This window comes from Colletotrichum orchidophilum (genome assembly GCF_001831195.1).
Source record: "Colletotrichum orchidophilum strain IMI 309357 chromosome Unknown Scaffold_288.1, whole genome shotgun sequence".
Lineage (NCBI taxonomy): Eukaryota > Fungi > Ascomycota > Sordariomycetes > Glomerellales > Glomerellaceae > Colletotrichum > Colletotrichum orchidophilum.
The window spans coordinates 1-12,009 of record NW_019173244.1 but is presented as its reverse complement, the minus strand read 5'-3'; the positions used below and the strand labels follow the sequence as shown (position 1 = coordinate 12,009).

General features: G+C 52.4%; 5 protein-coding genes across 5 annotated transcripts; 2 read left to right on the top strand and 3 right to left on the bottom strand.

Annotated features, from left to right (window-relative positions):
* Positions 1–983: 983 nt before the first annotated feature.
* Positions 984–1,498, top strand: CORC01_14418 (uncharacterized protein; the record flags this gene model as incomplete). The annotated part of the gene is made up of 2 exons (XM_022626029.1): positions 984–1,112; positions 1,379–1,498. The coding sequence occupies 2 exons, from the start codon at positions 984–986 to the stop codon at positions 1,496–1,498; spliced, it is 249 nt and encodes an 82-aa protein (XP_022467466.1).
* A 632-nt stretch (positions 1,499–2,130) lies between these two features.
* Positions 2,131–4,810, top strand: CORC01_14417 (uncharacterized protein; the record flags this gene model as incomplete). Its single annotated transcript, XM_022626028.1, has 2 exons — positions 2,131–4,571; positions 4,771–4,810. The coding sequence occupies 2 exons, from the start codon at positions 2,131–2,133 to the stop codon at positions 4,808–4,810; spliced, it is 2,481 nt and encodes an 826-aa protein (XP_022467465.1).
* A 482-nt stretch (positions 4,811–5,292) lies between these two features.
* On the bottom strand, positions 5,293–6,090 carry CORC01_14416 (uncharacterized protein; the record flags this gene model as incomplete). The annotated part of the gene is made up of 1 exon (XM_022626027.1): positions 5,293–6,090. One exon carries the CDS (start codon positions 6,088–6,090, stop codon positions 5,293–5,295), a length of 798 nt encoding a protein of 265 aa, XP_022467464.1.
* Positions 6,091–9,520: 3,430 nt separating this feature from the next.
* On the bottom strand, positions 9,521–10,069 carry CORC01_14415 (FluG domain-containing protein; the record flags this gene model as incomplete). Its single annotated transcript, XM_022626026.1, has 1 exon — positions 9,521–10,069. A coding segment is annotated over one exon (549 nt), but the record flags the coding sequence as incomplete, so codon positions are not given.
* Positions 10,070–10,685: 616 nt separating this feature from the next.
* Positions 10,686–11,333, bottom strand: CORC01_14414 (uncharacterized protein; the record flags this gene model as incomplete). Its single annotated transcript, XM_022626025.1, has 1 exon — positions 10,686–11,333. One exon carries the CDS (start codon positions 11,331–11,333, stop codon positions 10,686–10,688), a length of 648 nt encoding a protein of 215 aa, XP_022467462.1.
* Between the last annotated feature and the right edge of the window lie 676 nt (positions 11,334–12,009).

Genomic DNA, 12,009 nt, shown 5'->3' with positions numbered 1-12,009 from the left:
AATTCTACGTGCAATACATGCTGGATCGATAAATGATGCATGATTTCCTGGCCAATTGCGAATATCGCCGCTTCGCATCTATGTGCCAGCATTAGCTTGTGCGCCATATCTTGTACCTTCCGTTCATTTGTGCTACCTTATACTTGTTGCCACGTGATGAATTCTCGATTCGTATCCTCGAGCCCTGTGCCTCTTACCTGAGTCCATCCTTTCCAGGAGGGCTTGTGCAAATACCATGGGTGGATAAATATGATCTTTATTACATGGCAATGTCAGCAGGCGCATAACAATGAACGGAATTAACATCACACAATGAAAGTTCCGAATTATGTCTCCTCCTCTTTCGTCGATGGGACCAGTTCTTGTGCCGCTGCTTCGTTTCTTCCCGCTCACGATGTTCTCCTGGATGTGGCGGCGGCGCTCGAGACTTCGACAGGTCCGTCCAAGATTCTTCTCGCCTGCAGATGATCGGCATCATCATTATGCTGCTTAACTACCTCTCGGATAGCTGTCGGATCCCGTCATTCGGGCTACCCGCGTCCATACCTACGTACAAACATCCGTTAGTGGTGATCCCACCTTCTTCCCGCTAACAGATGCATCCAAAGCCGATTTTGGCTGCCCTTGCAAAACAGCTGCGACAAAAGCTCAGGAAACAAACAACCACAGAACAGACTCAAGTGCGGCTTCGCTGCCACCTGATGCCTCAAACGGCCGTGTGGTATGACTGCTTGAAAAGGGAAGCATCGGGAAGAGTAGGACGGCAAGATTATAATGAATCAAATTCGGTCGTTACTGTATAGTACGGTCAACACCAATCTTACTCTCCCAGCACGATAGGTACCTGGTTTATTCGTGTGGACAGAACTCGGCCGGCGCCTGTCGCAGTCCGTACCCAACAAATCATGATGGCTTCTTGCCAGCAGTCACCAAAGAAAAGGGATAGAACCAACGAAAACTGCGATAAAGCGGTCAAAAACATCATGTGGCGATGTGAGCAGATTCGACGACGGTACGGGGCCGACGTGTACGTCCAGGTCCGCTTCAAGAGCAAGTCCTATGAGTACACGTCTTCCAATGAGCACAATTTCCCCAGATCTCGTGCAGAACTGGTAGGTTCACTCTTACCCTAGTTCTTCAAGGCTGAACTTTCAAAGAAAACGACCTACCCTGTCCCGGTGGCAAGATCGCCACTGGACTATGAGGAAAGAAGATCTCGAAGCGAAGTCCAAGGTCAACCTGGCGTGGGTCGTCGTTGAGTGCGACAATGTAACCGTCCGGCGGAGGATCGTAGTCGCGATGATGTCCATTTTGCTTGTAGAGCTATCGCCCTAATCGATCCTGATTTTTAGGTTGGCTGTGTACGACTGCGTTACAGAACAGGGACAGCGATGGCGACATTGGCGAGCCTTCAGGTACCCCAACTTGCGGCAGCGGCCGCACCTCGAACTCGTGCCCGCTGACCAGATGGCCTGGCGTTCTCCTAGACACTAGGTAGTCGGAAACCGTTCGCGCCTTCGGTCTTTAAAGTAGCCTCTAGTTATACATCGAATGATATGGTTTCTTGGTCTCATACCGCCTCACAGTTGATTTGAAGACGTAGATGAAGACCCGGTCCGCTCACCGGCAAACTCCACGCATGGGGAACCCTCACCGAAACCACTGGCAAGATGGGCCATCCTCTCCCGTTTCATTAGCCGAGATATACTGGCGATTGACCATCATGATTATTTCAGCTAGGGCTCTAGGAAGTCTACAGCCATGGACCATGGAGTCCAATCCGACGAATTCTCCCCATTCACTCGATGCCAGGAAGGCGCTGATGGATGTAGGTAGGCCAAACGACCTTGATGTGGTTAGGTGAAATCGGCGAGGCATGTGGCTTGTGCGTCAACAGCCCTTTCTCTGCACGCACTGTACGGAGCGCACGTGAGTTACACGACGCGTCGTTTTGGACGGTCTAGTCCCTGGACGCCTTCTACGAAAAAGGCTCACCCGCTGACAAGGATGCTGAGGGTTGCTCAGCAACAGCACGATCCATTCTATTGGCTGACCTCAACTCTTTACTACCACTATCCATCCTTCGAAAACCGAATGCATGCCTTATCAACCACATCAATCACAGCCATCATGAGCGGGACAAGAAGTGCTGAGGAGTTGGCTCAGCTTCTGCGACAAGCAGAAGAACGTGCTCACAGAGAAGGAGAACGCGCCGCGGCGGCAGAAATAGAACGGCAGCAAGAACGACAGCGTGCTGACAGAGAACGAGAACGCGCCGAGGCGGCAGAAATAGAACGACAGCAAGAACGACAGCGTGCTGACAGAGAACGAGAACGCGCCGCGGCGGCAGAAAAAGAACGACAGCAAGAACGACAGCGTGCTGATAGAGAACGAGAACGCGCCGAGGCGGCAGAGCATCAAACCCAGCCTACTTCACTCGACGAATATATCGCTGCCTGTCATTCCCTCGTTTTCGCCAAATTCAACGTCGAAACGGACCGTAGACTTACCTCCAAGGGCTCCATCACAAATCCGCGAAATAAATTATGTCCCACCAATCTCCGCCCATGGCCCGACTTCCTGCACCAACAAAGTATCGTCTTCGGCACCCTCTATGACACTTTCCCTGCCGATAAACGCTGTTTCGAAAGCCCATCGTTCCTGTCCGGCCTAGGAAGCAGGATTGCGAAGCGCAAGATCACAGACGAGAAGGCCCTCGAGTACTTCCTGCATAATAGCGTCGAGGACCCCGTCAGAGCAATCATGGACGAGCTCAAGCAGGTGGAAGAAGTCAAAGGCGCGTTCGATTTAGGCAACGGAATCGTCTTCGAGAACCACCCGCATGTGCTCAGCGACACAGCCGCGGAGGTCGTCGAACGCAACCTCCCATCGACACCCCCCTCCACACCGCACAATAGCAAAGTCGACCTCCAACAGCTACGGGCCGATCAGATCTGCGTCTACCGAACCGACTCCTCGAACAGCCGTTCGATGCTCTATATTTCCGAGTATAAACCACCGCATAAACTCACCGCGCCGCATCTCCGCCTCGGTTTGCACTCGATGAATATACACAAGGAAGTGGTCAACCGCAAGACGATACCAACATCAGTTGACCCAGACGCGCGATTTCAGTATCACGCGGAGAGACTTACCGCAGCCGCCATCACACAGACCTATCACTACATGATCGAAGGCGGGCTCGAGCACGGCCTGTTGACGACGGGCGAGGCAATCGTGTTCTTGAAGATTGACTGGCGCGAGCCCGAGACGCTTTTCTTTCATCTGGCGGAGCCATCTGCAGAGGTGGCAGCCCACCCCAAGCATGCCCACCTCTGTACGGCAGTTGCTCAATACTTGGCCTTCAGTCTGATTGCCCTTGGCGTGCCAGGCGAGCGACGGCTGCATGGGCAGGAAGAGCGGCACCGAGCCATCGGCAAGTTGAAGACGTGGAGAGAGGACTTCGAGACGACGCTGCGATCCATTCCGGACGAAGAAAGGCAGCCACCGGACAGCTCGCCAGGCTACGAACCAAAGGTCTACGAGGACGTCGATAGATCTCCCTACTTCCTCCGAGGAAAGAGACGAGGGCATGCGAGGGACGGCCGTACAAATGAGCAAGTGAGGAGGGATCCGAACGAATCATCCGATGAGGAATCGAGACGGGACGTGCCAGACACACCCACTCCTACGGAACGGCGGACACGTGGAAAGGATCTCCAAAGCCAGGCGGATCAGGGCGGTCAGGGAACGCGACGGAGTAAGCGAATCCTGGAGCGTCGGTCGCGAGATGGTGAAGACGGAGGAGGAAGCCACTTCAAACGCATGCCATACTGCACCCAAAAGTGCTTGTTAGGGCTTGTCGGAGGCGGTGTCCTCGACTCAGCGTGCCCGAACAAGTTGCTCCACTGCGAGAAGTCTGCCAACGACCGCGGTCACTGCTGTAGTCGAGAACGTGCAGATGCTCATCATCCAATCGACCAGACAGAATTTCTGAGGCGCCTCAGGGAACAACTAAAGAATTCCTTGGACCGTGGAATCGCCCCCTTACGACGGGGTGGTGCTCGAGGAGTCTTATTCAAAGTATGCCTGCGTGCGTATGGCTACACCTTTGTCAGCAAGGGTACAGTAGAGGCATTCATCAAAGACCTTCAGCACGAGGCAGCGGTTTACGAACGTCTACGAACCATTCAGGGTGTGCACGTACCGGTGTTCCTCGGGTCTATCGACCTTCGAACGATCAACAGAACTTATTTCTACGACCACCGAGTTTATGTGGTGCATATGACATTTCTGTCGTGGGGAGGGCATGATCTCTACGAGATAAAGCGCGTGGAGGGTGGAGATAAGCACCTGGAAGCCATGAAAACGCGGTTATTGCATGCAATCCGTGATCAGGGTGTTCAGCACAATGACGTGCAGGATGAAAACATGCTGTTCAGTGAGGAAGTCGAGAGAATCATGATGGTCGACTTCGAAATGGCGCAGTTTGTGGAGCCACATCGGCCTCCACTCGAGCAACTTGTGCCGAACAAGCGCCGACGGACAAGGAAGGCTACAAAGAGCAGCAAGTCAGGAATGAAGTCAACCAATCGAGATGAAAATAATGGAGTTTTTTTTTTCTCGGGGGGGCGATGAGATGATGGGGGATCTTGGGCATTCTGGGGATCCAATTGACTCATAAGTCAAATCCGGGAAATTGAAAAGCAGTCGATTTTCGCAATTTCGCATGAACTGGTTCATACTCCTTCTGACACGTTTGTGAGTTAGTTTGGTATTGGCCGGTCGTGGCTGTGCCCTTTTGAAGTAGCTATACACTGTTGCAATGTTCGTCTTCGATCGGCATCGATTTTTCGTTGTCTGTCGAGCGAACATTTCCTCGACGCTACTGAAGTGGATCGCTGGGTGGGCGATGGAAAGCGTGAAGGTGACTTTTCCATTCCCCATACCATGAGCAAACTGTCACAGTCTTACGTAATGAGGCGCTTACTACCACACGCAGCCGGCATAGAAACGGTGATCTTTGGTGGAGCCTTGCCAAGACTCGACATCAGTTCACATGATGCAGATAAATGGCTCTGTATTCCTGAAGGTGCAAACGAACTGCTGTCTTGCAAACCGCTCCCTGTCAACACCAGAGCGCGCCCTTCAAATCATCTGGAATAGTCTCTTTCGCAACACATGAAGGGTATACTTTACCGTCTAACGTCTCTGTGGTTTTCTCATGGATCGCTAAGCAATACTTGCCTCCGTTCTCTCGGACGGCCTTGCGTAATTGGCCCAAGACTGCAGCTAACTGCGAAGGTCGAGTCGGTGCGTTTCCTCCCAACCCGCAAACTGAGCTGCAGTGTGGGTGATTTTCAACTTTTCGAAGGTTCCATTTGCTTGCTGTCCGATGATAAGCCAGGGCGTTCCGCCGAACCAGAGCTGCGGCATGTATGCACCAGGGCTCTTGGGCTTGGCTGCTGTCTTGATTCCTGCTGCATTCGCTTGAGCCATCGGCACTCTTTGTGTCAGCCGTTGGCTGGCAGAAGCATCTCCTCCATGTCCGTCGTCCGTTTGCAATCGACTCATTGCGAGTACCAACGATTCTGAAGTGCCGCCCTCCTCAACCTTCCGCTCGTAGCTTGCGTTTACCTCAAAACGCACGACACACGTGAGATCCCCCAGTTGGTATCGAAGAGCCTGGTGATGCGCTATGCTGTCCTCCAGCCCAGGCGGGTATCGAGTGAAGGTGCGCTCGAAGATCCTCCCCAACCTAGAATTTTGTAAACCGCTGATCAGCTTGCCGACGGTCTTCTCGCAACGCTCGATAATCAGGGCACGGTGAACCAGATACAAGTGGATGCGAAAGCCGTCTTGTCGCCGTCCTCTGCAGAAGTCGAGGTTTCTGACGCTCTTTTGATTCGCCAAAACGTCCACTTCGCCAACGCGGAATGATGGGTTCATCGATGCCGTGCCGCAAATCCGCGGCCCAAAAGAGCACTCAGGAACACGTGCCGCGCTGTGGTTCATCAAGCGTGTACCCCGGTCTTCAGGCACCGTAGTTGGCAAGGAAATGTCCTGATAACCTGTTGCGCTGGATACCATGGAGTTCGATGGCCTCACCCAGCTATCCATCACGGTCTCCCACATCCACGCGTCACGCCGAGGGGGGGGGGTGGTTCGACATGCCCCGTCTTCACTTCCCGAGGGTGTTCGTTCTTACCCATCTAATGGTGATTCGGACCTGTAAGCAGACAAGACTGCTGTCCGCTGGAAGAAAACCCCACGGTGCGAGATGGCACCCCAGCCAGAGTTGCGAACTAGATGTGGGATTGGATGTTGTACATGAAAGACCTGAGGATGGCAGCGTGAAACGAACGCTCGGAGCCCAGATTTAGACGCTGCTGCGGCTGCCACAAGTCAGCACCCGAATTGTCCAGTTTGCTGGCGCTGAGATTGGTGCACTTCCGCCTGTGCGGCCGCCAATCCTGCAACGCGCTACCCCGCATCACAGTGCGAGGCCAATGAAGCAAGAGGCTCAACGGCCCGCTCTGCTTACGAATAGGCTCTTTGGCAAAAGTGCCAAACTTGAGGATGAGTCTGTGACAAAGAAGCCGTCCTGGCTGCGAGCAGGCGGTATTTCCTTCTTTCCTTGCTGTTTCGTCGAAAGCCCAATCCCTCATTTCCACTCACCTCTGTCGAGAAGCACCAATGACCATGCACCCCATGTCACCGTGAGGCCCGCTGGCATCGACAGAGCCGCCAACAGACCACCTGCTTCTTCGATTTGATGATGGAGCATTGCATACGACGCCATTGAATCTGACGTCGTGGCACGGAGAATGGATGAGCCGCTGACTCAGAACTTTTGGGAGCAAAGGGGGCGCGAGGTGTTGGTAAGCGCGACAAGCATCACATTTTATGAAACGCGACCACGCAGCAGCTGTGGCAAAATAACTCGAGCCTTCTGCCCATACAATTGGTTGGCTCTTCTACAGAAGGGGACGACATCATCTAGGACTCCTGCCTTATGGGAAGATCTTGCGGTGCGAATCTATGGAATTGCGGGAGTATTTGTACCAGCATCACTGCAATCGGCGCCTGCGAAGAGGAGCACCACCTTTGAGCGACAATCGAGTTACTCGGAATCGCGCGTCGAACCCGGAGTTCCTTGCAGATCAATAGACGAATCGAGGCTTTGGAGTGCGAGCCGGCGCGAAACCCCCCCCCAATTTTTCGAGAAAAAGAAGACGAAGCAGCTCAAAGAAGAACCTGTAGTGTCATATTGGCGCAAGCTCTGCGAGCACTCCAAACCCGCTTTGGTAAAACTTGCCGCGTTCACCAGATGGGTACAATGGAAGGCAGAGTGACAATGGGGAGGAAGATTCTGCAACATCGCTTGCGATGTTGCAATCGACAAGCACTCCCATTCAGAATAATGTCTCGCAATACGCGCCACGTTGTGGCTAAAATGCATACAAAGCTTTGATACATACGTACAATGGTAGAGCGACAAACCTTGGTCGGTGACGAAAGATGGGCATGCGCCTCACCGTAATTTGTGCAGCGTAAGATTCGTCGTTCAGTAGATGCATTCTTACTAAAGCCTCATCACGATGCATAAAAAGCAGCACGATCACGCTGTTGAATAGTCGACTGTAAGAGCCAATCAAGGTCAATACGCAGATGCGAATGGAGTGGACACGGGCGAATCGGGAGAATGCATGCCTCTGAAGGGACCTGTTTCCCCTGATGCAACAATCCACCAGTCAGGAAGCGAAGCACTGTGAACGCTACCTGGCTCGACAGCGCCTCGGGACTGTGCGTTGACACAAATGCTCAGTCAGCTGAGATCTTTCAGCCAACAGCGATGATCAGGTCTATCCGTGTCCCATCGCCATAGAGCGGGTGTTTATTCTGTGTCCGGCTACAAACGCTCGTTCGTGTATGTGATTAAGAATAATTCTGCGGCCGTTCTACCTCTTCGGATTGGTGGACGTGACGATAAAATGCCTGGCAGGCTTCATGCTTGCGACCCGTTGCCATGATCGTGACGGGTTTGGCAGGGCTCCACCTGGCGACTTAGTGAATCGGCATTAAGGCTCAGATCTTCTCGCGATTAATTGCCAATCGCCAATTGCCTGGCTGATGTAATCTGTGCATAAAACCGACGGATAACCCCCTTCCGACGGTCCAAACCACTCTTGGTTATAACGGGCCTACCGGATCCGGCCTCTCTTCAACACCAAAGTTATGCAATGTTACTTTCTAAATCAGTGGCTGAGACGGGCCGGAGATGGTATACTACTATGTAGTTGCTGGCATCAGTGCCAATTCTGCCTACAGATTGGCGATAAGAGAAGGGCGCCCAATAGCCAAGTTCTGTTGCCAGAGCTGGTCCCAGAGCTGGAAACCTATTCTCAGGTATCTAACGGCCGCGGCAGAGGCGCTGGTCTACGACCCAACGCAGTGATACATTTGCTAGCCTAGCAGTGGCAGAAGCCGTGGCTTTGTACCTCTGGCAATTGGCGATTGGCAATTAATCGCGAGAAGATCTGAGCCTAAGGACGCGGATGGAGCCAACGAGCCCTGACACGATGTTGTGAGGAAGTGGGGAGGTGCGTTGCAGGAGTTTCTGCCACTGGTGCCAACACAATCAGTATCTACTTTCAGGCGAGTGACTTAAGCGGATGTGCCTATCTCACTGACAAGACTTTGGTGGACGAGCCGTGGATAGGGGCTTTATGGTGGTCATTCTCTAATCGATAAGAAAATCACATGAGGTGCTGTGTAGCTGCCTTGTACTGATCCTGTTGGCAGGGCGAATTCCCTTGGCGCTGACGGCACAAACACTTGAACGCACCTCCGCACAGAGCCCGCATTTGGCTGCATCGGCCGAAAAAAGCATCAAGGATAAACGACAAGCGACCTAACCAGAGAACCGTTTTCTCCAACGGATTGAGGGCGGACGGGCAGAAAAGCACGGCTGGGAGCGGCGGAAAATCCTGTGGGGATGTTAGAAGGCGGCAGAATCCATAATCGGAAGGGGACGGCAGAAAGAAAAGTTTGGGCTGGCAGAATAAAACCGGGGCGGCAGAATGCACCAAAGGCTCGCTGATAGGTGCAGGAACCCATGCAAATGGCAGAATTAAACTGGGTACGGCAGAACCGCCGAATTTGGAAGTAACTCTGTGAACACGGCAGAAAAATAAAGGCGATTGCCAAGGCTGCAAAACGTGGCAACTGCTTTGGAAGTGGCAGAATTAATATGGGGCGGCAGAAATTGAGTGCCTGTCAAAGACGAAAGACCTGTTCCTGTTAGTGCAATTTTCGAACATGCAATGATTTCGATGACGCCTTTGGCGGACTTCTGAGAGAACAATCGTTCATCACTAAGCGGATATACTTCGATGGCACATCGTTCCCTTACATGCGCGTTGCAAAGCATGCATGCCTCGGTGGTTGAAAGCCCTCAGGGTAGAGGGTACTGGAATAGCACGAGGGTTGCAATGTGACTAGCCTAGCACGGTGATTGTCATTTTCCCGAGCGACGGCAATCCGTTGTGAACAGCCCGATGCCATTAAGTAGCTTCGCTATGTGTAAAAAGACTTTTGCCTGAATTTCATTGTTATAAATGACCGAAGTAAATAAAGGGCGAAAACCCCCCCTTTGCGTGATGAAGTTTACAGTTGACCATCTTTTGAAGTAACTCTCGCCAAAACCATTTTTGAGCATTCTTCTCTGCCTTGGTTTCTCGTTCCTCCTATCCATGACTTGTTTCGTAGTCCTCAACGAAACTTCGTGTTCCACTTTCACATGATTCCTGAAAGCGTCCAGCGTCTTCATGCTCTGAAGTAATGGGTCATCTCGGCACTGGGGATGGTTGCACCGTATGACTCCGCCAGGACCAACTCTACGCTCTCGCTCTTCGAGACGCTGGTCGTCAAAATGGTCGTTCCGCACTGTTGATCGGCAGTATTTGAATGTCCGCTCTTCTATGGTGAGCCTCTCATCACAGACACAATCAGGGCACTGGGTCTGATCAAGGAGACGGGGTACGACCTTAGGTTGAGGTCGAGGTTGTTGTTCTTTTTGAGACTGAGCCTGACAGTCGGTACGGATGCGGGTGTGAACCAGTTTGAATGTCTCCCTCTTGTTGAAAGTACAACCATTAGGCCCATAGCCTCATTCCAAACCTCCATCAGTTCGTCGTTGTTGCAATCGACAGGTTGATGACGCAGGATATCGGCCAGTCTAGCCCACTCAAGGATCTTCAGATTGATGACCGGTTCGACTTATTCGTCGTCGTGATCGCCAGGAACTGGGCAGCTTGCAGAAGTCGATTTGTGGAGTGTCATTATTCCAAAGTTTGTGTGGATGAGGAACGAGAATGAGAGTTGGCAGCTGTCAGGGAAATAGCTGCCATTAATATACTATTAGGCTCGGAGAGACTGTCTGTCCGACTTCTTGGTCCGAGGTATCAGCCCCTGGAGCCATATCTGTCATGCAGGGAGTGAACGTTGGAAAGGATCCATCCTCGCGGTCAAGAGGTGCGGCTAATCAATGAACCTCGGACAACCCAGCGATCATACGTATTGTGCCATCTTGGTCGCATGGGTGGCGGCCTCTGATCTTGCTATCGGCGGCCTCCGTCTCTCCCGGCGCTGATATTTCTCTGTTGATCTCATCGTGACTAGACTTAGTAAGCTCGCTTGGCCCCTTTCGATTTCCAGCTGTAGTAGCTGGTGCTTCGTGACAAAGGTTCTTTTCGCTCGACTATCATGCTCAGTTTAATGCTGACATATTCCTTGCGATTCGGTAGAGAGAATTTCACATCGACAGGACCGTCTCTGCCGTCATGCTCAAAGAAGCATTTAAAGCTCATCTGATCCCCATTAATAGACACAACAGCCTGAAACGGTGTGATAGATGGCAGATATTCCTTGTCGCTTCCGTAAAGGGAAGAGCTGTCTCCTTCACTTTGTGAATCATCTAACGGTGTCTGCCGTTGCGATTTCACGCCGGAGCACCAAGTGGGCGTAGCGTCGCTATCGTCGTGAATGCTATCATGAAACTCGTAGCTCGTCTCAAAGGGACTTCTCTGCGGGCAGCTGTTGTAATGAGAATTCTGGTGGTAAGAGGGTGGTCCAGGGGTCCGATCTTGGGATTCCAACCCCTGAGAGTCAGTAAGGGACCTAGGGCTTTCCAAATTTGAACAGACAGCGTTGGAAAAGTACTCCCACAGCATCGGTGTGGCTTGTCTATGAGACCTCGACGAGCATCGTGATGAGCTTTGTAAGGGTTTCGAGCCGTCTGCCTGACTGGTCTGAGAAGAGGTTGTCATCATGGCTGGCAATGGAGAGCGAATGCTGCCGAGAGTGCCACCATGGGCATGGATAAGGGCGGGAATGTCATCTCCTTGTCTTCCCACCGACGGCCCGTGGCCTGTCAAATACCTCTCATTGGTATCTGAGATGGCTGGCTAACAAGTCCTTCCTTGCATTCAATGCCGCGGTATGCGTTACGGCACTTTGCCTATTTTCTTCAAAGTATCTTAATAGCAGGCCCCCTGGCCACTGTCAGGCCTCCAACGTATAGCCCCTCTTCATGTAGGGGTGTCTGCCTCGTTGACTCATGCTTTTTCCTTGGTTTCGTTTTCTTTGACATCAGCCTAACTCTCCATCATTCCTTATGTACCGCGCGACCCTCACAGCCATACGACGAGGGCACTATTGAGCTACAAACCTCCCGAACGAACCTTGATCGCGAGCGACTTCAACGCTCAACCACTACTCTTGGTAGTCCGGTGCGAGGAACGGGAATCGGGGAGACGACATCGCAGGCTGGGCAGAAGACCATAGCCTCAGCTTCATCAGCAAGGTCGGGGTTGCGACATATGATCGCGGACATATTCTCGACCTCGTTTTCTCCAACATCCTTTTCGCATAGGCGTATACTAGTCTAGACCCATACCCAGGGGCCGACCACGAAGCCATTGTCGCCGTCATCCTAATATCTAACCG